This window comes from Zonotrichia albicollis, chromosome 1 (assembly GCF_047830755.1).
Source record: "Zonotrichia albicollis isolate bZonAlb1 chromosome 1, bZonAlb1.hap1, whole genome shotgun sequence".
Taxonomy (NCBI): domain Eukaryota; kingdom Metazoa; phylum Chordata; class Aves; order Passeriformes; family Passerellidae; genus Zonotrichia; species Zonotrichia albicollis.
Window position 1 is genome coordinate 93,638,535 of NC_133819.1, and position 25,918 is coordinate 93,664,452.

A 25,918-nucleotide genomic window follows, 5' to 3' on the forward strand; every position below is an offset into this window, starting at 1 on the left:
GAGTATATTGGCTTAGGATGGGCTTGAACAAAACTGAGAAAGCAATATTCTGAAAAGTATTTTGATACTCCCCATAAAGGTCTCTCAAAACTGGTATTATGTTGAACACATCTTAAAGTCATAGACAGCTGAGTTCACATGGTATTTTGGGGTAGCTTTAGGCTTAATGTTGGGTCTGCTGCTATGAATCTGCAGTGATGTCTTTCATAAACACCATGCTGTTTCTGGTCATTCATTCAGATGTACATGCTGAGTTTTGATGTTCTCAGCTATTGCATTTCCTTCTTACTTGGAACTGTTGCCTGCAGTTCTGAATCTTACACTTGTTGACTGCATCTCTCCTAAATTCTTAAATACTATAAAAATATAATAAGTCATGCAGGATAACTTTTAAGTTGTGCACCTGAGCTGGATTACCCTAGGTAGCAGAAAAGACAGGAGACTAAATGGCTGGAATTTGCTCTGCTGAAAAAGGAACCTGGTGGATAACAAGCTCAAGATAAGTAGTGTAGCTTGGTGTCAGTGAAGGCTAGCAGCAAGCTGAGCTCTACTAACAAGGGTACAGCCAGTAGATCAAAGGAAGTGATTATTCCCCTGTTCTTGATCCTTGCTAGGCCATATCCAGGGTATTGTGTTCAGTTTTGTGCTGCTACAGAAAGGAGGCTATTTATGAAATTGAGCTAGTCCAGTGGAGAACTGCCAAGATGGTCAGGGGCTGAAGCACACTTGTACTATGAAGAGAAGTTGAGGTAATTGGGTTTTTTCTGGCTGGAGGAGAAAAAGTGTCAGAGAGATCTAACAGTGACCCTCCTGTACTTCAGAGGAGTCATTAAGAAGGCAGAGCCAGACCCTTTTTGGAGCTTCTTGGCAGGAACATAAATTCGAGCAGGGCGTTTTCCTACATGACATAAAGAAGTTTTTGCTGTGAGGGCAGTCAAGCATTGGAGCAGGTTGTCCAGAGAAAGGGGGAAATCTCTCTCTCCAGAGGTTTTTAGACCCAAGCAGGCAAAACCCGACACGACCAGTTCAGCATTCAGTGTCAACCCTGTTTTGGGCTGAAGATTTGGCTTCAATTCCCTAAATTATTCTGTGCATAACTATTTTAATAAGTTCTGCTATGTATATGTAGAAGTTCCTTTATCTCCCATGATTATTAACTGTGCCAGATCTGGAAGGAGTTGTGTGACTTCAAGACTTGCATTTATTTTCTAGAGGCAACATTATCCAGAGATAGCACAATCTGATGAAGTCAAGGGTAAAGGCTCTGAACTAAACAAAAGAGTTAGGCAAATTGGATTAACAATTGAGAAGAAAGAAGGAAGAAAACAAATACAGGTACATTTCTCTTAAGAATTCCAGAAGGTTTATATTTAATAAAGAAAAAAAAAGTATTTTCCATTATGGTGGACAGATTTGCTTTGGAAGGTGGGAAAATCCGCTTTTTAAACCTTCTTTTACAGGTGCTTTTTGTCATTTTAATAATTCTTCCGGGATTATTCTGGACAAAATTTCTCTATCTGAGTGCACAAATAACACAGAATATATATACTAATATTTAGTCAATTCACAGCTCTGTGTGTGTAAAATAAGTTGGTTTTTTGTTGCTAGGAAACTGCCTTTATAATTTTTCTGAGTAGTTTCTGCTTTGTAAGCAGCTTGTGGCAATTCTCAGGGAAGCCAGGTAAAATTTCTCATAGTACAGATGGAAGTGTGGGAATTTGCAGGTTGACACAAGATAATCAGCAGTGCTGTGGCATCACAGAAGTGCCAGAAACTTAAATTCTTACGGGGCTGCCCATAAAGATGGGAAACTGACAGACCCTTAGAAACATATTCATGTGGAGATATCTTCATATTGCTCTCTGTTGATACTTACACTGCAGTAGTATTTATAATACCTTTATGTGGACAGGATATTGGTGAAGTTTCTTCTTGAGGTTCACCTTACCACCAGCTGGTTCATGACAAGCTTAATGAACAGTGCTCAGTTCTTTGTGGTACACATTAAATTTTTTTCTCCATCAACTTCAATTTCTGTCAGCACCCTGTTTGTTAAGCAGTGTTACCTGGCAGGATCCCTAGCTAACGCTACTTAATGTGCATTTGGAAGGATGTCTCCTTCCAAAGTGGAGCTCCCAAGGTTCCTATGTTAAAGCTGGCAGTGTCCTGCCCATTCTGTGTGATACTATCACACTTAGGTTCAAGGATTAGAGCCTGCTCTGATCCTACCCTTTTCTGATAAAAAAACAAGTATGGGAATACTGGAAGATCGAGTCAAGAATTTAATGCTGTAGAAGGGAGAGATTTCAGATTATCAAATCCATTCTGTCTGTCCTTCATTTTTAACCTCTGCTTAAAAAGAAAATCAACTGACTGTTGGCAGCAACATTTTCATTTGACTTACTTGAATTTCTTCTTGACTTGAGATTGTTTATTTTACTTGAGATTTGTGTTCATGGATATGAAAATATTTACTTCCATCTATATTTTGTAGACCTTTTTGTTTTTCTGGGTAGTTTATTACCTCCATAGCAATCCATTTTTGATGTAAGGAACTTTTAAACAAAGTGTGTGTAACCTGGTTTAATTTTACTCCTATATCTTCTGAAACGAGCTGTTTAATTTTCCTTTTTTTTTTCTAAGCTCTAGAAGAAATTTATTTGTGGTACATAAATGTCCAAGTAACTAACTTATTGGCTTTTTGAATATCCATTGAGGGATTTACACACACATATTTTACACTACTGGTCATATATTCCTAGAAAAATAAAAATTAATGCTGATGAAATATCTATGAAATCATTTTATCCACAAAATAACTAACATAAATGGGTTTTATTTTTAGGTTGTTATAGGTGTTCCAAAAATGAGAAGGAAATGGCAAGAATGTAAGTGTGCTCAGTGGGGTGCAAATTGTCAATTTCTAATTTGGTCCTCCTTTGATATAAATCAGACCAGGGTAGTCTCTGCAGTACCGGATACACACCAGCATTTTGGTGAACTGGACAAAAGGAGCAGGTTGGGGCTCTGTGCTAGTAGTTAATTTACAGTATAGGAATCCACACAGAATTCTTAAAGCACAGCTACAGCTCTTATCTCTGATAGAAAACTTTCTGTTTTACTAGCCATTGATACTCACAAAATTGTAGGAATGTGGTATCTCTCAGATTTCCCCACTCAGTTAATGTTTTAAAACTCATTGTAGGTACAGTGTTGTCCAGGTGGACAGACAGTATTGCTGAATGCCAGTTGAGGAAATGGCTAAACTTTGCTATGATTTGCATTACCTGAAAAATAAAGATTTGAATTAAAACTAATGTACTTAATGTATATTAGCATGTAAGTGGTACCTTAAAATAACTCAGTAGAAGTAATGAGATCATCTAAATTAGCAGTGTTGTACTCTGAAGAGAAAAATAGCCATTTTGAATCTAGAAAAGTGGTCTGAAATAAACTGAGTCCTATTCAAATTAGATTTCTTGACTGTAACTTGTTGGTTAATGTGTCTTATTTTGCATGTGACTTTGTAGCATTTATAGTAAATACTACATTTATAGTATTTACATTTTTTAGGAGATGCAAGCATGTAATTATAACCAGGCTATAAAATACTTTAAACTTTGTTGCTGACTTGTAGTTCATATTTAATATGGTGTCACATAATAATGCTTATAAAATTATTCTTGGTGTTTGTAAGTACTATTGCCTAGAAACAGAGCTAGGTGAAATTGAAGTGCAGTAGTAGAACCACCCCTATCAAGATAATCCCCACTGTGCTACATTTCAAGCATGTTTGTTTAGCTCACAGTGCAGAGGACAGCCCTTCAAAAGCTAAAGTTCAGCATGTGGATGCACCCCTTAGTGATGCAGAAAAAACAGATAATCAAGATGGGGAACTGACAGAGCCTATGCAAGGTAAGAGGAAAAATTATTTCTTTTATTTTTTTTTTAACTTTCACCAGTGCATGAATTATGTACTACATGTGCCTGTTCATGGCTTCCACAGTTATAAAGGTGAATTTGCACAGTTGTGTGGATGGCCTTGGGGTCTGTGGCAAAGGAAGGAATAATCCCAGTGTTTGTGAAGAAAACATTCTACTTCTACTGATTTTTTAGGTTCCATTTTTATTTTACTTCTTCATAAGATACCTTACTTCCACCTTTAGATTTTATCGATGATGTCTGTAGAAGTATTCTTTGTTTAGAATATTTTTAAAATTAGAACACTGGAAAAACATCACTTAATATACCTTTTTATTGTTTTAGATGAAAATAATGTTCAGGAGGAGAATGAAGAAAGGCAGGAAGAACAGGGAAAACCAGATGAAAAAGTTGAACCTAATAATGCTATTGAAAGCAGCAAAGGCAATGACTCAAAATGGTAAAAGAAAAAAAATCACCACCTTCAAACCCATTTAAATTAACTTAAAGGAAAATCTTGTGCGTGACAATTGTTTGTATTAGATTTGCATAGTAAAATCCATGTCTTCTGAAATTGTGCTGAGCCTTAAACTTCTGTAATTGACAGAAAACCTGGTGTATGTAAAGTGGATGCAGCTGGGTCTTGTATTTAACTATTATCCTTAAGGTATAGTTGTCATGTGCTGCTCAAAATGTTCCAAAAGTCTGTCTCCTCAGGGTTTAAAACTGCCTCTGTTACAGGTTTGTGTCAGGTAGCTAAAGTGGTGTGTAAACTGATTTTGAAAGGGAAATACAATCAGTAATAGTTGAAACAGTTGGGGTTTCTCATTTACAAAGGAGAGTAAGTGTTTCAAAGGAGCAGCTGTGTTCTAAAGTGGTGAAACTGTGCTTGCTGCTTGTGAGCATCTTATTAGTAACAGAGTTGTGAGCTGGGTAACTGTCAGCCCTTGTGTGAGGAGGACATCTCCAGCATTGGTCATCTTCCTGCAGCACCAGGAACCACAGGAGGGCATTTGGAAAGGGATATACAGGCATCAAGCCAGACACAGGACTTTGGTTCCAAGTTAGTTACTTGGTTTTTTCTTAATGGCATTCCCTTGGAATGTGTTCTAACTTGAAACTAGTAGTATCTCTCCCAGACATGGAGGGCTAACAGCTTTTACTTGTTCATTGTTAAAGAAGAAATTTTCATGTTCCTGAAGTACATTTTTTCAGACTTGCCTCTCTGTGGAACAAACCATTATGGAAAACTGTGACAGTGTTTGCAGGAGTCTTAGGATGAGGGAAGAGACGAGGATCTGACTCCATGTTTCTGAAGGCTTGATTTATTATTTTATTACATATATTATATGAAAACTATACTAAAATAATAGAAGAAAGGATTTCATCAGAAGGCTAGCTAAGAATGGAAAAAGAAAGAATGATAACAAAGGCTTGTGGCTCGGACAGAGAGTCCGAGCCAGCTGACTGTGATTGGCCATTAATTAGAAACAACCACATGAGACCAATCACAGATGCACCTGTTGCATTCCACAGCAGCAGATAATCATTGTTTACATTTTTTTCCTGAGGCCTCTCAGCTTCTCAGGAGAAAAAATCCTAAGGAAAGGATTTTTCTGAAAATGTGTCTGGGACAGAAAACAATTAATTGAAACCAGATTCAAGTCCAGGTTTATGAATCTTTGTGTTTACTTACTGGCTTTCAAATAACTAACAGTTCTGAATCTGAACCAGTCTGTGAAAACATGAAGAGTAGGAAATGGATAAAAGCTCAGCTATCCACATCTGGAGATGCTGAGGTCTATTTCTGCCTGGTACTGATCTTCATTGTGCAGTCTTGTACTTTTAAATTTTAAGAACAGCTTCCTTTGGAATATCACTTAATGTTTTTCTTTTTTTTTTTTTTTCTGGGTGACTATAAACAGCCAGGTGTTGCAGTGAGAGACACTTGGAAGTTAGTTACTAAACTAGGGCTTCAGCTTGTTCCTTTACTACTTATTTATTTATGTTTGTGAGACTGCTGAGAAGATATGAACTCAATATATAGTGTCTTAAAAGAACTAAGATCAGATCCTCACTGAGAGTTTGTTTCCACTTAAAGATTTTGCAGTACCTGTCTGAGAATTTCTATGACTCCTCATTTCTTTGTATGTAAGCTTCTGAACAGTCATCTGATGATATATATTATTTTATCATCATCTGCTTTTTCTAAACTTTTGATTCCTAAGAAACATTTCAAGGCAGAAGTGGGCTTAGGCTTGGCAGTCATATGGTTTTGGTTAAGAAACACCCAGCCACTCTCAGCCCTGGTTCCTGGGCTTGCAAAGGGATGAAATGTATCTGTAGTAGTTATAATGGCAGAACACAAATATGGCACAGGAATCTTTTGCCATATGAATATTTTTATGCCCATTATTTGGTGACTGCATTGTAAACCACTGATTTTTTTTATAGCTGAATTTGTTAAAGGCTAGTTTTTGAAGTGCTGATAAAAATCCAGCTGTAATTAGGAGCCTTGTCTCGCTGCAATGTGTACAAAAATCTTAGAGGTATTACCACCAATGCCAAGCTTTTTTATTAACACTGTGTTTTAGGGCTTATGTGCTAGATAACCACACTAAATCAAATCCACACTGCATAAATAATTTTGATGATGATCTGGGATGACTGGGATTTCTCTGAGGAAATAATATGTGACCTTTATTTCAGAGTGTATCAGAACTACTGTAGTAGTAGTGTGGCAGGAATTTAAACTGATTAGCAGTTATTGGCTGGCTACACATTTTTGCTGGATCAGCCAACTGAATGTTTTATTTATTCTGTTTTAAGGTGTGAGGCCAATAAACAATCAGAGGAAGAAAACACAGAAGCTCAGGTGAATATTTTTCTGTTAATGGGTTACTCCAGTTTCCAAATAGTTGGGGGAATAATTAATATATGATTGGCAATGGTGTTTGCTTACTCAATATTATTCTGAATAAATTAGCTACAAAGTTACTAAGGCAAAGCTATTAACAACAAGGTTTTTTCCTACTTTTTTATGGAAACCTATGTACACACTTCATAACAGCACAAGCAATTTGTATTGTAGAGTAACCATAGTTATTACTGTTTATTTCTATGTGCTGCATATAATAGATCTAAGGACCTCTTTTTATGTTAAACAGCAAGAATTTACAGAAGATCCTGAAGAATTCACTAGTCAAGAAGAACTGTTGGGTTATTTGGTAAGTGTTAAATCCTAGCTTGCATGAAAATTTTTGGAAGAAAAATTAAAAAACTAAGAATGAAATCACTGGTTTGCTAAGTCTAAAATGTAGCAAGTAATGAAAGGCAGAATGTAGGCAGTCTTGTAATCTAACAGATAACCATTTTGCCAGAAGGCAGGATTCAGAATAAAATGAATGTCACTGAATTTATAATGTGTCTATTAATTTTCAAGTTTCTAGACATTGCTTTTGTCAAAATATTGGTTTACTGTCAGAGGAATTACTTGCATTGAAAATTCATTTTTTCAACTATATCTTAGCTTCACTCCTTAACTACATGTTTAGGTAATATGACCTTTTTAAACTTTATTTCTCCTTTGTTTCTATAACTGGTCTATAATTTTCAAATGAGGAATTTGGAAATATGAAGTTCAGTAATAGAAAGAAGCAGAATGAAGACAAGTATCAGAGATACAGAGAAAGAAAAGAAGGGATTTTTAAGAAATAAAATGCAAGTTGTGTATTTAAAACAGGGCTCCCCCATAACTACAAAATGTGTCTCCCGAAAGTAAGTGTCAGTACACTGGAGTCCTGTTCAGTTGTTGAATATGTGTATTAGGTACACATGCACAGCAATGATACACTCAGTAACAGTGGAAAACTTTCCTTTTCCAGTTATTAGATGTATCAACAACAGTTGTGATCTTGCATACAGAAATGGTGATTTCCATAAAAGCACTGAAAAACTCTATGGAAATCTTTAATGATAGTTGCTTCACTGATCTACTGCATGGTAATTAAGGCACTATTGACTATCATAAAATGGTTTTGTCCTCTTGTTTTATAGGGAATTACTAGGTATAGAGATTACACCTTTTCAATAAAACTTGAATTTGCTTTGAGGCATCTTCTTTCTTAGTATGAATGTCCTCTGAGAAGAAAAGAGGACTGTTGAGAATGTGATTGGAACACTATTCTGTTTTGCAAAGTGTGGAAATCGTTTATTTTTTCATCTACTGTAACTTTTTCAAAAGCTGCATTGTGTTTCTATTGTTGGATTCAAAAGTTTGTTATGTGGTGAAAAGTAACTTTACAGGTATCTTTTCTGCACTTGCTGTTTGTATTCTGTAAAGCTGTCCAATAATTGTCTATACTATATGCTTTTATTACCTCCTAGCAAAGATATCCTTGCCACAATTTACTCTTCTTTATCCAGCTAGCTTTTGAGAAGATCTTCCATAAATATAACTTGGGTAAACCAGGAGACAGAAGTACTATTAGTGGTAAAAATGTAATACAGTCTGTTATGCTGTCTCATATGAACTTAATGCTAAGTTTCTATTACTTATTTTCCATTGTCTGGTGTGTTTAAAGGTGTTTGTTTCTAATCCAGAAGTCTTTGAACTGTTAGGACACACCTAGAGTTCTTTGCTTTGTCCCCAGGAAAGTGTTTTCAGCAGAATTTTCTTGGTGTAGACAAGAGGATGACAAATGTAGCCCTCCCTGTGAGTGCTGTTGGTGCTAGAACTTGCTTCCCTAGTACAGCTTCACAGCTTCAAGATTACTTATTCTGTAGACTTTTAGGGAAAAATAAGGTTAATGTAAGGCAAGGAAGCATGTACATTTAAATTCAGTAGCATTCTGGCTTTTTGCTACATTCTAGAGAAATTGGTTATGACTATATTGCCTCAGGGAAGGTGTACACATTCATTTGTATGCAGGCATCTTGGCAAGAGATCAAAATACTTAAGGAAAAGCATTATCTTCTATATATTTCCAGGCATATTTTTGTTTTATTCTTTTTCAAATGATTGTGTTGCATAGCTGCATCTTCCTTCTCTTAGATTTCGCTTTCATTCTACCTTCCTTCCCTCAGTTTATGGGATTAAAAATAAAAACTGTATTTGCTTTGTAATTCCATCCAAGTCTGACAGAAGGGTAGAGACACAGAGAAAATGAGGTTCCCACAGGTTTGTTTAAAAATTTTGATACTTCAGTTTTTCTGAGGAAAAATGTTTTATGGTGTGTTGTTTTGTTTTTTTTTCCCCTAGCAAAGTTTTGAGATACTGAATGAAGATGATGCTTCATTTATCCTGAAAGTTACACAGACTCTCACAAATGCACTGGTGGAATATCGTCAGCAGGCTGCATCAAACAAAGTAATGTGGATTTTGTTTTGGTTTGTTCTACAAACCTGTAGATTCCTGTGATTGTTCATTTTTAGAGATAATACAATAAACCAAAAAATGCTGTGGAGACTGTATTGTAAGTTTTGCTCATTAAATACATAAATTTTAGTAGTGATGATAGGGTAAAATTTTAGCTTTTCTCTTGATTAGTCTTAATTTCTGTTCACTGGTTCTTGCTTATTTTTTATTGTTGATAGAAAGTAAAAATCATCTTGTAGGTTATTTCCCATGCTTTTCCTTCAATCTAAGCGTTTCTGCTACTTCTGCCCATTTTCAATTTGGATTTAAGCTTTTCTCATCTCTACTGACCTGCAGAATACTCCTGTTCTGTATCCTGTTTCTGTTCCCAGGCTTCACTTTATTCACCATGTAATCACGTATCAGTGACATGAATTTTTTTTTCTGATACAACTTCTGGTCCTGCTCTTTGGACTGTTCTTTCCAAGGTCTCATTCTTCTTCCATTATTAGAAACCAAATTTTTCCCCTCTCTGCTATTACTTCTGACTGACTTATCTTTACATAAGCAGTACATATGGAGGTGTTTTGAATACTTTTCTGAGGCTGCTGCCCTGTTACAAAACAATGAAGTCCTAACTGAAATAACTGTCAACCTACAAGGTGTGGAAGACCAAAATATTTTCCTACATTAGGCCTTGTTAGTATTCTAAGCTGTGATCTTTCAACTGGTAATTTTTTTTAGCTAAATCTTCTATTTTGAGTGTAAAATGCTTCCTTTTTAAATCTGACAAGTTGAGAATTAGGCTCAATGAGTATCACTTCATTGCCTAAGACAGAGCTTTTTCAGACATAGAGAGATATGATGGGCAGTGTGTACAGAGAAGTTATTAGCCCTATGATTTGCAAAGAAATATGTGATTTTTCAGATTTGGTTGCAGAAATACTGGTCTTTTATTTGGTTTGTGATCATTAAAAATGAAGTAGTTCATTGTTCCAAGAGGTTGTCCTGATGAGATTTTAAACTTCTTTTTATTTTTTTTAAACTCATAGGACCACCTAGGTGCTGGATATAATGGAGAAGCAGCACTAGAATATCCCACAGAACAGCCTGGCACAACTTCAGCAGATATTAATGACTCTGACACTGGTAATGTTGGATTTGCAGTCTTTAATATAGTTTAATCTTAATATTAATGTTGCATAAATGATAGTAAGCCTTTCTTCCTGCTTTTCCAAAAGCAGTGGTTAAGAGCACAATAAAGCCAGAGTCAAGTAACATAAATGAATAGTTTGGGGGTTTTCCCCCATTCTCTACTAATATTAGAAGACAATTAAAACACATTGATCCTACTTAACTGTAGGATTTGGGGAGAAATTGAGTTAGTACCAGCTCTGACTGTCCTGTCCTCTGTTTTCAAAGGCACCTGTTTCTAAGGAGACTTTCAAAGTCTATTTGGCTTTTTTTTCCCCCAATATTTTTTCCCTTCTTGATGCAGGAGATGTTTCCTGCAGGTTTAGTCAAATCAAGATGTTAGTAGAAAGTTATGTGGCAGAGGATGAATAATTGTCTTTAATACCTGAATACTTCAGCTAATTGGGCTCAGTATTTCTGATTAATTTTTTCAAAGAATCCTGGATTTCTTGGAGGCAGTTTTCTTCTGATAGAAACAAATGGTTGTTTTTCTTAAACTTAGGAAGTACAACCCTATGCTTGGAAAGCCAAGATTCCTGGAATACTAGTGAAGTTATTCTGTGTGATTTTTTTTTCTGTACTGCGTCAATTTTCTAGTTTTTCTAGAAAGTTTAGCTTTTGAAAACCTTAATTTTTACAATGGTAATACCAAAAATTGTAGTGACTTTGAATATAAGAGATTTGAGACTTTTATTCTGGTTTTGTAAGTGTAATGGAAATTGCTTTCACCTACCTCCCCACCCTTGTTTCTCCAGGATTTTCTGTAACTGGACAGCATTCCTGACTCTTGGTGGTTTGAAAATGCAGCAAAGTCATGTGTGATCAGTACCAGCAATGCTGCTGTGCCAGGCTTGCTTTGAAAAGGGCTGTTTAGAGAAATAAGTGGTGAAGGCTCTTCAGAATCCTCTTTTACTGAAAAACAGTATTTCCCTTCTTTAGACTACTCAAGCAGCTGGTCAGCTAAGCAGTTCTTACCAGCCAGTGAAGATGAAGCCCAGAACTTTTCAAGTGGTTCTTTGGAAACAGCATATGAGAACAACATCACGACTGAATTTTTGAAGAGTGTAAGAAACATGAATGCTGAGGAAGTTACTGACACCCTGCACAAAATAGCAGCATCAAATCCAGCTTTCAGAGGTAATTTGCATACACATGTATACACACACATACACATATATAAACATACACATAACATCAGTTATTAGCTCTAGGAAATATTAAGGACTTATATGGGTCAAAGAACTTTGAGGTACTAGGGAGGGTTGAAGATAATTCTTTTTTTTCCTACCCTCTAACTTTTGCAGGATCCAGTTTAGGAATGGTATTTCAGAATAGCTGCTTTCCCACACAGGCATTAGTAATTGCTGATTTTTTAAAAATTCTTCTCTCATTTTTGCATAGTAACATTTGCATGGCAAGAGACAGTAAACTAAAACCAAATATATTGTTATTAAAGAATTAGAATCTTCTCTGAGCTGTAAGTGGAGAAATGCTAGTTTTGTGAATACAACAGTGAAGAATTTTTTTTATTTACCAGTTCCTGAAAGAAGAGTATTTGCACAGTAACATAGAAATAATAATGAATCAGAGACGAGTAGTCTCCCTTTTGCATACAACTTTCTAATAAGTGTCAGCTATAATATCTTTCCACGTTTTCAGTCAACTCCTGCTCTCTCTTCAGAAGCTTCCTGTGTGTGTTTCTAAGCTTCTCAGAGTCTGTAACCTCACAAAGGTTAAAAAATGAACACTAAAAATGAGTACATTGTAGGAAAGCTTACAGTTTCCAGGCACATACTGATTGTTCTCCATTAAGGTATTTTTCTTTCAATAAGGAAAGATCCAAAACTCATCTCAGCATCTGAATGTTTCAGTATAACATGTATTTTTAAATGAATTTTATCATAAAATTGCTTGGTTTTTGATTTTGTTTGTTTGTTTGCCTTTAACTAAGGAATCGATATACCGAATGTTATAAGGATCCTGACTGAAAGTGGAACTCTGAGGGGACCAAGCAATGGCAGCACACAGTGACATGGTACTTAATAATGTAGCAATGTTTACTTTCTGTAAGTTTGTTGCTTTACTTCATTTGACCTCATGGAGTTATTTTGTTTTACATTTAAGTTTTATACAGTGTTTTTTTATATTAAATTAATAACTTGCTTTTGATGTTCTTGTTATTTATTTTTCCATTTAGCTGAAAGTTCTATATTGTGGAAAGGTTGTAAAGCTCATGCTCATTCTTTCTGTGTTAAGACAGCTTTTTAAAACAGGTAAACTTGCTTTCTTCAGTATTATTAAATACTGTACATTGACAGTCTGAACTTTTCTTTTTGTTGGTTCTTTTACAAAGAATTATCAGCAGAATGAACTACTGCACTCAGCAGTACAAACTCATCCTACTACAAATGGTTGGAAGTTATTCCCTGTGGCTGCTGGGACTGAATAAAAAGTCCTTGTAATCAAAAACCCTTTCCCATATAAGGGTTATGAACAGGTGTCCATATTTCTTTAATAAGATTTTAAAATAACAATAAAAAGTCAGCGCTGTCAGTCTCTTGCTGAGATGAGAAGTGCCTGGATTATAGCTGATTTAGGGAACATAGAAGCTCAGCAAAGTTAGTAGAAGTTTGCAAATTTAGAGATATTTCCCAACAGGAAATATAAGCAGGCTCTGGCTAAGAGGCACTGATGTGGTGGCAAAAGTATCTTTTGTCTTTTATCCTGCCAGAATGAGAACGAAGTGAAAGCTGGCTTACACTGTCCTTCAGGCTTTTTTAACATGAGCTTTTTTTCCAGCTAAAATAGTACTGGTTCTGACTGAGTGTACATGTCTCTACATTAATGACTTCTACTTTTGTAGGAGGGTGAAAAAACATTTTGAATCGTTATAGATTAGTTTCCTTGGGAAAAAAATATTTTTTTAAAGTGATTAAAATTCAATTCCTGCTTGTGATGCTGGGTAGCATTCAGTGGTTCTAATTAAAACTCTTCAGCTTTGCAGCCAAATACTGATGTAACTTAGACATGCTGGGGCCAGATGGCATATGAACTTTTTAGTGTTAACTTACATTTTTTTTTGAGATCTGGATGGAATTTGAGAATTCTCATCCTGATGGTTTCACATCTTCATACCATGGAATGCAAGATGCAGTAAAACTAAGGTAACAAAGAAAGCAGCAACAAAATTTATGAGTTTTATTATGTGAATGGACCCAGGAAGGAAAACAGTTCACAGAAAAATTAAAACACTGTGTTTTAAAGAAACTCTGAGGAATTTCTGGAATGCATCTAAATCTGTTCTTATCAGAGGCAGAGATGGAACCAGAGTTCTTACAGTTCATTTACTCTGCATAGGAATAATTTTAATGCCTGCTTAATGGAGGTGAACTTAATCAGTAAAAATTCTGAATTCTGAAAATAAAAATAGAAACATCTTTTTCCTGTTTGTTTTCAAGATGCAAAACAATCTTGTATTAAAATAACAAAATCAGAATATTCAACTGTTGTAAATAGCCATCTCTGAGAGAGCTTCTTTTTCCTCTTACTGTGGAATCATTTCAAGTGGAAGTTACAATAAAGTTGAAGTGACTTGGATTTGAGGTGGATTTTTTTGCTTGGGTACAGGAGGAGCATGCTGACAAAGGAGAGACCCCTAAATCTGTAGTGCACTGACATAAAATGATTGAATGGCTTGCTGCAGAGTGCTGCTGTGCCTCTCAAAGACAGCTGAGAAGCCTGAACTGGATAAGAGTCAGCAAGTGAATGCTTCTGGAAACGTTTTCAAAAAACACAGTCCAACATAGTCCATCCAGCTGTACAATTATTTTTATTTTTTTCCTTTCTTACCAGGTGCAAATAGAGGCTGAAGAAGCGTTGTATTATTTTGTTCTTTTATCTGCCTCTGTTTTGTGATGGCTTGGTGTATTCTTATACTAATGGAAAACTGTGTATTTGTTCCAAAATACATTTTAATGTTTTACTTGTGCCAGTACTGCAAGTAAGGAAGAAAAAGAAGTATTATCTTTACTGGTAATATTTAAACAATGCTGTTGGTGGGATTTAATATATTTTTTTGGTTTCTCACAATAACAGCAAGGCAGACTTCTGAGGTAACTAGAGAATTAATAAAATTAAAGGTAACCAATAACAAAAATTAAACTAAGAGAAAATTTTCTGTAAAGCTTCATCTAGGTTTTTACATATTTTACTGAGACCAGAGAGCTTCAAGGAAATGATTTTTAAAAAAAAGCTGCAGAACTACTCGTCACAGAAGGCACAAAGGGGAGGGGAGAAGGGTGTTCACAGGTTAATTGGCAGGAAATGAGAAGTTTAGAGCTTGCAACTGCAGAGTTAGTGTCTGGTGTGAATTGAGACCTTGTTGTAGACAGGTGTGGAACATCCTCCTTGTTTATTGCTTCCTGGGTCTCCCAGGGTTTCATGCTCTCTTTCTGATGTAGAAATTCATTAGCCCTTTGGAGCAGCAAGCTTTATCTGGGTATGCACAAAAGCCTGCAGCATGCCTCGTGGTTTATATGTGAAATAATAACCTTGTGTGTGTGAAATAATAACAATAACCTCAAATTGCAGTGCTGACTCTGCAGTGCCTTCACTGGAAGAATCACAGAATCAATAAGGTGGAAAAGGCCTCAGATCAAGCCTAACCCATGACCCAACACCATCATGTCTACTAAACTGTGGCACTCCTCTCTTTCCTTAAATACCTGCAAGGATGGGGACTCCATCACCTTCCTGGGCAGTCCATTCCAATGTTCAGTGCTTTTCAGTAGAGAAATTCCAATGTCCAAACTAAACTACCCCTGACACATCTTAAGACCGTGTCCTCTCATCCTGTTGCTGATTGCCTGGGAGAAGAGGCCGACCCACACCTGGCTACACTCTCCTTTCAGGTGGTTGTAGAGGGTGATAGGGTCCCCCCCTGAGCCTCCTTTTCTCCAGGTTAAATAACCCCAGCTCCCTCAGCTGCTCCTCACAGGACTTGGGCCTGTCTGGGTGCTGGTTATTATTAATGCATTCTTCTTTCTGCTGTGGTGCCTGAGCAGCCATGCTTCAGGGGAAGGGAGTTCATCTTCACAGAACTCCAGAGTAAACCAAGGTGGAAGGCACCCACGGAAATCACCAAATTCAGCTCCTGGCCAGGGGTATATCCTGCACATGACACCCCAAGATCACACCATAAGCTTGAGAGCCTTGGACAACCACTCCTTGAACTCAGGCTTGGCACTGTGATCACTTCTCTGGGGATCCTGCTCCAGTGGGCAGCCACTCTTGGCGTGAAGAACCTTTTTCTGACCTCCAACATGTGAAAAACACCAATCACTTATTTTAAAAATTTAAAAAGTGGAATAGTAATAAAATGGTTATAAAAATAGTAATACAATCAGAGTAATAATAATTTGGACAATTTGAATTAGGACAATATGAGACAATAGACACAAAGAATTACGGACGTCTGGGTACCTTTTTCTGGGCAGCACAAGCCTGAAGAAGGACACATGTTAACAAAGGATTAACCCTTAAAAACAACAGCCTGTTGCATATTCATACACCTCATACATGATGCATAAATTCCATTCAAACACAGGATTCTGTCTGGTCATCATCAACTTCTTCCTCCGAATCCTAACAGCGCCTTTGAGGCGGGAAGAAGTTTCTTCTGATAAGAGAGCAATAAATTCTTTTTCTCTGAAAGATTTAGGTGTCCTGTGGCTGCTATCTTGCTGCAAGTCCTTTCTTTAAAAAAAGTATCCTACATAGCATAGTTTCTATTTTAACATTTTTTATAACCTAAAACTATATTTAACACACTACTTAAGAGAATTAACACAGCATTACTTTCTAACACAACACATATAATTCTCATTTTAATATTTGCAAAAAGCTGTCACAGACATATTTTTAGAAAAGTCCTTTCCTTAGGATTTTTCCTCTTGAGAAGCTGAGAGGCCTCAGGAATAAAATGTAAACAATGATTATCTGCTGCTGTGGAATGCAACAGGTGGAGCTGTGATTGGTCTCATGTGGTTGTTTCTAATTAATGGCCAATCACAGTCAGCTGGCTCGGACTCTCTGTCCGAGCCACAAGCCTTTGTTATCATTCTTTCTTTTTCCATTCTTAGCTAGCCTTCTGATGAAATCCTTTCTTCTATTATTTTAGTATAGTTTTGATATAATTTTTCTAATAAAATAATAAATCAAGCCTTCTGAAACATGGAGTCAGAACCTCGTCTCTTCCCTCATCCTCGGACCCCTGCGAACACGGTCACAAAAAGCCAATCACAAAATACGCATTTTTCACAAACCCAAACCTCCCCTGACACAACTTGGGGCCATTCCCTCGGGTCCTGCCCCCCGGTCACCACAGAGGAGCGCTCAGTGCCCGCCCCTCCCGTTCCCCTCGCGAAGGGGGCACCGCCGGCACCCCCGGGGCCGCCCCGCCTGCAGGGGGCGCCAGCGCGCGCGGCCGCGGCGGAAGCGCGCGTGCCCCCGGCGCGTGGGGCGGGCGCTGGCGGCGCCGCTCACGTGGGCGGCCGCTTCCGGGCAGGCGCTCGGCGGGGGCGGAAGCGGGGCTGGCGCTGCCGCGCGCGTGGTTGGTGAGTGAGGGAGCGAGCGGCCGCGCGCGGGCTGGGCGGGAGGAGGCGGACGGGGAGCGGGATCGGGATCCCGAGCCCGGCGCGGTTCCTCTCGGTCCGGCCCTGCTGGCGGGGCTCGCCGCGCTCGCCCGGCCCCTGCGCCAAGGGCCGCCCGCCTTTTGTGCGACCCGCCCTCCCCTCACGTTCCTGCGCCAGGGAGGCGGCGGGAAAAGCGGGAGCCGCGGCGGCGCGGGCCGGGTGCCGCTCCCGGGGAAACCGGCGGCATCGGCTCCGCTGCGCGCCGCCGCCCCTGCCCCACCTCCCCCGGCGGCTTCTCCTCGCCGCCGCTCCCGCCTCGCCCGGCGCTCCCCGGGGCCGAACTCGCGGCCTCCCCGGCGCCGGGCCGGCACTGACCCGCCTTTATTTGAACGCCTCGCAGAGCGGCTGCAGCGGGGCGGGGGGAAGCGGCGTTTGGGGAGCGAGCCGAAGGATGTCCCGGGACGGCGAGGAAGGCAGCGTGACCGCCTAGAGCCGCGGGTGGAGCGGCCGCGCCGGCGCTCGGGTACGGCGGGCGCGGCGCGGGGTCGGGCGGCTCGGTGCGGTCCCGGTGGCGGCGGCGGGGGATGCGCTGGCGGCGCGGGAGCCGCGCGGAGGTGATCGCCTGTAAGTATCGCTGTGCCATGCCGGGAGAGAGCTCGCCCGCGGGGGAATGCTTATCTGATCGGAGGAGTAGGGTAGGGCGTGTGCGTTGCCTTCGGGTTTCTCACGATTTTCCTGACTGAGCAAGGTTGTGAGCTTCCCGAGGGATGCTGCTTGAGAGCTGGGGGAGAGTGAAACCAGAATCGTTTGGTTGGAAAAGAGTTCCAAGATCATCAGGTCCTACCTGTAACCGAATATTTTTTCTGAGCCTGAGGTGAGGGTGCCTGAGTGACATTGGAAGTGGTGTCTGAAAAAGGATGCATGCTACATTATGTTCAAGGAACCCTGCGTCGATTGGACGTTGTTTTAATGCTTTGGATTGTAAAACCGTGTTAGTGCTGAACTGTTAGGTGCTCAGTCTTGCTGGAGGAGGGCCAGGTGAAAATACACAGAATCACAGATTAGTTAGGGTTGGAAGGGACTTCTGGCGATCATTTAGTCCAGTCCGCCTGCCAAGGCAGTATAACCTAGAGCAGGTGACATAGGAATGCATCCAGGTGGGTTGGATTGTCTCCAGAGACCTTCCTGGGCAGCCTGTTCCAGTGCTCTTATACCCTTAAAGTAAAGAATTCCTTCTTCATGCTGAGGTGGAATTTCTTGTGTTTTGGTGTATGGCTGTTGCTCCTCATCCTGTTGCTGGGCACTACTGAAAACGCTCTGGCACCATCCTCTTGGCACCCATCTTGGAGAAATTAAAATGCAATAATGAAATTCCCTCTCAGTCTTCTCCAGACTAAACAGGCCCTGCTCTCGCAGTCTCTCCTTGTGAAATGCAGTTGTTTCAGCAAGAAGTTTCATTGAAATGGTTCCATAATTTCATCAGCTGTAGACAGTTTTGTTTGATGTCTTATTATGTACCAATTGTGGTGCTTATATCCTTATATTTTGTAAGGATTTTATCCTTTGGTAGAGCGTGGTACATAGGAATTGGAAATGGATAGGCTTAGATTACCAATTATTCCCAGAATATTTATTGTGAGGTAAGCTGTGCTGCTTTTATTAGGAGAAAAAAATAGGATATTTTACAAGCCTGCTCCCTTAAAAGAACTTAATTGCTCTGTTCAGTTGTTGTACACCTGTATTGTGAAGTTTTTGTGCTGACTGGGAGCCAGACATCTACTCTTGTAAAAGCAAACCTTGTAAGTGGAAATAACTTCTATGCCAAAAGCTTCTAGCTATTTCTATATATCAAGTGGTGAAATTCTTGTAATTCTTTCCTAAAAAGATGCATATGGTAAAAATCAAACGTTTATAAAGCCATGGTTGTTATAGTTGGACACTAAAGGACCTTTTTCTTTTGGCACCAGGCTCCAAGTTTTTTAAAACCTTTTGAGTTCATAAGTTACTTGTGCCAAATTTGTACTTCAGTTAAAGTGGTCTTGCATATGATTTTTTAACCTAGTGTGTGAAAAGCAAAATTAAATTGCAGTCAAATGTTGGTGTAATCTGTTGTTTAAATTGTTTTAAAATAATGGAAAATTACAGTTTGTTTTAACACATTCTTTAATGATTATCCTATTAATGTATATTTGAAGTACTCTAGTACAGCACAAATTTCAGCTTGAAGTCCATTGGGAAAATCAGCTGTAGGAATGATTATCATATCCACCAGAAGAGAATCATTGTTTGGATATGTTATTTAGAAATTTCTGAGCTTAGTCAGTTGTATTGTTGGGGTTTTTGGCTTGGATTTTTCTTGATTTGTTGTGGTGTGTTGCAATGTCCTGTTTTAAACTTCCGGGGCCCTTCCCATGTGTACCTATCCCTTCTCCCTTCCCCCTCACCCCTTGCTGAGTGTGCCCTGTCAATCAGGCTAACATACCAGCAAGGCGTCGTGTGATTCGTCGATTTCAAAGGATGCTCCTCAGGCCTGGGGGTCATTGGCCTGTCTAAGTGTCATCCTCCCTTGAGACCCTGCCCCCTTCACCTGGTTGGTAACTCACCTGTCCCCTCCCCTTCCCCTGTCCCCGAGCTTATAAAGTTAATGAGACCAGGCGGCCGCTATTCTGTTAGCAGCAGTGGCCCAGTGCAGACCTCTGTACTCTTGGAATAAACATCTGGCTACCTTCTAGCAGAATCCATTCCCTTTCTTTCTACCATCGCCAGAAGCTCTCTCCTGAAGAGAACGGAGTCCTGTCTTGTGCCCCGCTGCACTCTGCCGCCAGCCAAGGTATCTCTGGGGTAAAACACCGCAGTGCTGCCTCTGGCCCAGCAGCGAAGGTCAGAATTGGCCTAGGCACCATCTAACTGGTTATATTGGGATCCATATTCCAATATTGATTCAGGGTTTTTTTGTGGGTAAAGTGGATGGTCGCTTGTTTGGGGTTTTTTTTGAGAGGATTAAATAAATCTGTGGTGTAGTGTTTGTTGGGACCTTTTCAGTGTGTTCATGTTTTTTTTTAAGTTGGTAGATGTGTGCTTCAGTATCAAAACAGAAAAAAACCAAAAAGCTATTTAGAAACTTATGGGAGTTTAATTTATTTTGGTTATTGTACCTCTATTCCAGTATGTTTGTACAGCTTACAAGTACAGTGGCTCAGATATCTCATTTCTTATGCCTTATTAAAAATGTTTTTGTTTTCCTTTTTTTTCAGTCCGTAGTTGCCCGTTTGTCCTCTTCTTTCCCCCTTCTTCTAGTTATATTTAAATGCATAGCTTGGTATTTTCAGTGTAAGTTTTCTTAGGTGTTTTGTGTCCTTTTATGGGTGAAGGCCTGTTGAAACCTGTGATAGTCCATGTGCAGGCTGTGTGCTGTGAGTGATGGGCTTGGTGAGCAGCGTGCAGCTGAAAGGGAACGGTTCGCTGAGCTCCTTGGCTTGACAAGAACTGAGCATGTAAAAAGTTGCTTTGTTGGCAGGAACTTTGTAAAACAAAACCAAATCAGCAACTCAACTCTTGGTAACGCAGTGGCAGCTGCAGATACCTGGATGCTTTATGATAAAGTAGTTCTCAAAACAAAGAGGGCCAAAGGAGCAGCAGAATGTTTTCTGGATGCTGATAGTGCAGCTGCATGGAAACAGTCTGCAGTTCTGTTTAGTCTAGCATCTTGTCTCAGGAGTGGACACTCCGTTATGCATAGACGAAAGAATGAAAACAGTGGCTGTTGTTAGGAGGTTGCTGCTCTTTGGTGGAAAAACTACTTTTGTTTTGTGTTTAATCAGATTAAATTCTCCTTTTGCAGAGAATCAGAATGACTAAAAAAAGGAAACGTCAGGAGGATTTCCAGAAAGTGAAATTCAAAGTTGGGAAAAAAAAGCCTAAACTAGAGAATGCAACTGATACTACCTTCAAAACAAAGGCCATACAAATTCCTGAGCAGCTTAAAGAAGATGGAGTGCTTCCTACACAAAATAGAAAACTTAACATAAAGGTATGCTGTGACACTGCATTCTGAAATGACAGAAAATTGCTTGCCTTTTGTCTAGGTTGACTATGTTTACTGCAATTTGGGAAAAAAACATTTATAAAAAAATAGATAAATGCAGCAGGCTATCTGAATGCAGCCTCGTGTTTAAACAGTCTTGTATTTCTCTGGGGGTTGGATTTGTTTTACATTCTTTGTGCCATCTTCTGTCTCTTGCAGCTCTGTGCTTAAACAGGAAAGCTATTCAGGCTGAGGTTTTGTAGTTCTGCTTTTGAGAACAAGAGTGAGAGGACTTTGCTTTGGTCATCCCTCTGTTGAGTCAGTGGGGTTGTGCATAAACTTGAGAACAAGACCTAAGGACAAGTCATTATATCATATATATATATATATATATAACAATATATATATATTGTTTTTCCTATCACTGAATTCTGAGTATTTGTTAATTGTTGTGCTATAAAATGCATACCATGTTCGTTCTAAACCCATTTTGCTGTTATGAACAGCAGTACATCGTAAGAATATTCTGTATTTTTAAGTGTTTAGGAAAAATGTGCAGAAAATACATGGGGGAAGTTTGAACAGTTAAAATAATAATGATGGCAAGTGTATATGTTTGCTTCCTTATAGGATCTGCTCTCACAGATGCATCACTATAGTCCTGGGGTTAAGCATAATGCACTTCTCGGACTCAAAGAACTCCTGTCTCAGTATCCCTTTGTAATTGATGCACACCTTTCCAGTATAATAAGCGAGGTGGCAGCTGTGTTTACAGACAAAGATTCCAGTGTCAGAGGAGCAGCTGTTCACCTGCTGCAGTTCTTGGCTTCAAAAATAAGAGCAGAACAGATTGCTCCATTTTTCCCTTTGGTAAGTGCCCATCTCTCTAGTGCCATGACTCATATCAGTGAGGGAATTCAGGAAGATTCATTGAAAGTCTTGGACATTTTATTGGAAGCATACCCAGCTCTTCTTACAGACCGCAGCATTATATTGTTGAAGAATTTTGTAGAGCTTATTTCTCACCAGCAACTGTCAAAAAGACTGAAAAGCAGGGACAAACTTTCGTGGATGCTCTCTGTTAACCCAAATCGCAGAGTAACTTCTCAGCAGTGGAGGTTGAACGTACTTACCAGGCTTAAGAAGTTTCTCCAGGCAGTGGTAGATGGATCCAGTGATACAGAGGATGAAGGGCTTCAAGAGCAGAAGGACAACTCTCATTCTGTGAGGAACCCAGTATGCATTAGTTGGAAGCTCCATGCAAATAATCAGCAACCTATACAACTGTTTGAAAATGGTGGCTTACGACCAAAGATCAACTCATCATTTAGACTGAGGTGAGAAAATGTTAACTAGTTTGGCAATTAATGTCAACTGTGTGATCGCAATTTAATTTTTTTGTGAGATTGTCCCTAAGCCATATTTTAGAACACTTAGTGTAATTTGTAGTCTTACTGCAGAGGCTTGAAAATACAGAAATACTCAGCAGATAACTGTGTTATGTGTATAGCAAGAACCTTTCCATTATAAAGTCTTTGTTTTATGCTATTAATGATAATTTTGGATTACCGGCTCTGTTGGGATATTTTTGGAATGCAAACTGGCAGTCACTTCTTGCAGGATGTCTAACAGACCTAGGGACAAGTAGGCAAATTTCTTTGTGTGAAATGTAAGCTTGTTTGTGATAATGAATTTTACTGAAATTTTGTGCTTTTACCTTCAAGAGTCTGTCATAAGCTCAGGAATCTGTTATCTTTGACTGTAGCTCCCTTTAAAAAGGACAGCAGGATGGGATGTGTCTGGTGGTATGAAGTTCTGCTGAGTTTCCAATTCTAGATATTTTAATCACTTCACCCGTTTATATATTCACTGTGGATGAAAGATGTCTCGGCTGAGACATGCTGATGAATATGAAAGGAAGCTTAGTGTGCTTAGTCACAGAAAGGTTTGTGTGGGTTTCAGTAGTACTCTGAACAGATGTGAGCTGAAGTTAAGGGACAAAGAAACAGCTGTTTTGATTTCTCCTCTCCTCTCTGATTCACCCACTAGAGGTGAACCTCCCACCTCACTTTATGGTGCTTTTTGAACATTGGCATCCTCAGATGCATTACTATGGATGTTACATACCTGCTGACAGGAGATCTGGAATGGTGTCTCAAAAAATGTAAGCAGTTTAGCTGTTACATAGCTCTGTTCTCTGTAGATACCAAGCTGGTTTGAAGAAAAACTACAATCCTTGTTTTACTGCTGGAGTAGACAAAATAAGATGTGTAAAGCAGTTATACCAAATTCATCTAGGAAGTCTGTGGCAAAAAGGGGGATTAAACCCACTGCCTACTCCATTACTATGTCCATCTTATATCTTTGAAGGAATAAAGGACAGAAGAAGAGGTGTTCTCTCTGAAATACCCAGGTTGACCTGAACTGGCAGGTGTTTTCCATCTGTCAGGGAGAGGCATCCATTTCTGTTCTCCTAGGCTTCCTCTTTGGAGGTAGCATATTACTTATGGTAGGTACAGGAAACATATTAAGCTCAGTAAGAAGGTCAGCATTTTCTCCTAAAAGTGGTTTTCAGCATAAGGGCTCAGTCATGACCAGCAGTATCTGCTGCAGGTAAAATCACAACTAAACATCACCGACTAGGCTGGTGATGCCCCCTTGAGGCAGGGAAAGGGTTCAGTGCTGAGCACAGAGCAGTCCTATGCAGTCAGAAGCACGCAGTTGTGCACCACTGTGTGTCAGAGGATGCTTGTGGTGTGCCCTGGGTGATATGCAGTGTGTGATTACCAGGCCATGTAATAGCTGAAGATGCATTGTATCCAAGGTCTAGGAAAATAAACTTTACATCTGGTGTCACCTGAATTGGATTCCGCTTTTCTGAGGAGCTAGATTTTGGTGGAACATCGTGATGTGCTTCTGGTTATAAATACTTACAAAAAGATGTTTGCAAGCATGAGGAGGAGCCAGAAGAATAGAAGGAAACATGGCTAGAATCCAATGCGAGATTGGCAAAGCAAGCTGATGGCAGCAGAACAGAAGAATAGAGAGGGAAAGATCATCTGCTGAAGGTACTAAAATGTTCTCATTTTATTGCATTTGTGCATATTTTTGGTGTATTCGTTTTTCACAAGAGTACAGCTTGTTTTAGTGATTTTGTGTGAAGTTCCAATAGTTATGGTGGTGGTTTTTGTATTGGCCACTGAAATAATTCCCAATAATCTCAAGGTGTTTAATTCTGTCACTTCCAATGCCAATTGTTGCCTTTTATGGGCATTCCCAGGCCTCTGCTATGGCCACTACTGCAAGGACAGAAATGATTTGTAATAAGAGGTGAAGTACTCTGTGTGTGTGTTTCAAGTCAAATAGTCAAGTCTATGACTAGCTAAGGATAATGAGTTGACCAAACCATAAGTAATTATTTGCAGAGTGTGTTGTGTGTATTGGTAGTCTTGTCACTAATACTGCAAGTAAGTTTTAACTTTGTTTTTCCAAACTGCATAATAGCATACTAAATTTTTGAAGTTCCTGTATCTATTTAATCTTGCAAGCTCATTAGACAGGGCTGACATATCAGTGATAACCTAGTGATTATGGAATGAGATTTTCTGAATCAGTTTGCAGTATTACTGTTTAATAAAAAGGATAGATTCTGAGCTTGGAATGCTGAATGATTCAAAGATGAAAATCTTAAGACTTTGTTATCTTCTGTTGTGTGGTGGATCTTCCTACTGTGTGTAAATTAAAAGTTGCAGTGTATTAGAATGTTGTTAGAATGTATTCTCTGCATTATGTGCTGACTGTGCTGCTTTTTGCATCAAACTCATTTCAGGTGTGGAAAAAGAGAAAGCCTTCACAACATAAATGTGGTGGTACCAAGACGTGTGATTTTATTTTATTTTGACTGGAAGAGAAAGAGTTGAGCTTCAGATTCTGCTGAGAGAGTTCAATGTGAAGCTGCAGAGAAAAGCAAAAATTACTTGAGAAACTGAAATGGAAGATGAAGCATAGCCAATAAATATGTACATGTGCATCAAAGAGAAAAGGAGAATGCAGTTCACTTGGTGTGCTGTGTGTTTGCTGCATTTGGCAGTGCGCACAGAAAAGGAGGACAAGTAACCTGGCTTAAACTGCAAGCCATAAAAACTTCCAAAGACTTTTCCTGTTTTAAAAGAACAGCAAGTTATTTCCTTGTTTTCTATTTCTTTTATGCTTCCTTGACTTCCCTTTGCTGAATTTCTGTTGTCTTCTTACTGTCAAATGGCAGATATTTACACAATTTTTGTTTGTTTGGTCCTGCTGTATAAAAATACTGGCATTTTAAAGAAAAATGGCAGCTTAGGGTACACAAATATCTTGCAGCTCCCTTCAATAGTGTTTCATTCTGATATAAAGGTGAGATGCCTTACAGTGTTTCTAAAAGTCACCCTACCACTCAAGAGTAGTGATAGCAGATGTGTGACAGCACAATTGCCATCAGACCTGCCCAGGTCAAGTGAACCTGTATTGTTAAGGATATCTGCTGGACAGATTGCTATAATACTTTGTCATCATCTGGCACCCAAAATGTATTTTACACTTTTATTGTTAACCTTGAATATGTGGAGGAGTCTTCCCTGGAGAGATAGGGGCTTCTGCAGGGGTACATGAAAGCTGTGCTAAGTATTCTTACCCCAGTGCTTTCAGCAGCTGGGAGGAGCACCCCTTTTGGCACTAATTCTTCCTTTTTCCATTCATTGTTTCAGAAAAGTGCTGAAATAGTTGTGTGTTACACTTCTGTAGAAATCTTCCAGT

General features: G+C 39.2%; 2 protein-coding genes across 6 annotated transcripts in view; both read left to right on the plus strand.

Annotated features, from left to right (window-relative positions):
- Positions 1 to 12,791, plus strand: part of LOC102066643 (uncharacterized) — a 19,247-nt gene extending 6,456 nt beyond the window's left edge. For 3 of the 4 annotated variants that reach the window (XM_074547187.1, XM_074547182.1, XM_074547200.1), the window contains 10 exons: positions 1,213 to 1,335; positions 2,846 to 2,888; positions 3,802 to 3,915; positions 4,267 to 4,381; positions 6,751 to 6,796; positions 7,089 to 7,148; positions 9,182 to 9,289; positions 10,330 to 10,426; positions 11,411 to 11,608; positions 12,423 to 12,791. In XM_074547187.1, the coding sequence (XP_074403288.1) occupies positions 1,213 to 1,335; positions 2,846 to 2,888; positions 3,802 to 3,915; positions 4,267 to 4,381; positions 6,751 to 6,796; positions 7,089 to 7,148; positions 9,182 to 9,289; positions 10,330 to 10,426; positions 11,411 to 11,608; positions 12,423 to 12,502 (984 nt within the window). In that variant the 3' untranslated portion in view covers positions 12,503 to 12,791. The remainder of the gene's footprint in view (positions 1 to 1,212; positions 1,336 to 2,845; positions 2,889 to 3,801; positions 3,916 to 4,266; positions 4,382 to 6,750; positions 6,797 to 7,088; positions 7,149 to 9,181; positions 9,290 to 10,329; positions 10,427 to 11,410; positions 11,609 to 12,422) is intronic. The other variant, XM_074547192.1, reaches the window with a different exon arrangement.
- A 4,794-nt stretch (positions 12,792 to 17,585) lies between these two features.
- Positions 17,586 to 25,918, plus strand: part of TEX10 (testis expressed 10) — a 55,291-nt gene continuing 46,958 nt past the window's right edge. For both annotated transcript variants that reach the window (XM_074547163.1, XM_074547174.1), the window contains exons 1-3: positions 17,586 to 17,727; positions 20,945 to 21,133; positions 21,758 to 22,464. In XM_074547163.1, coding sequence (XP_074403264.1) covers positions 20,954 to 21,133; positions 21,758 to 22,464 — 887 coding nt within the window. In that variant the 5' untranslated portion in view covers positions 17,586 to 17,727; positions 20,945 to 20,953. The remainder of the gene's footprint in view (positions 17,728 to 20,944; positions 21,134 to 21,757; positions 22,465 to 25,918) is intronic.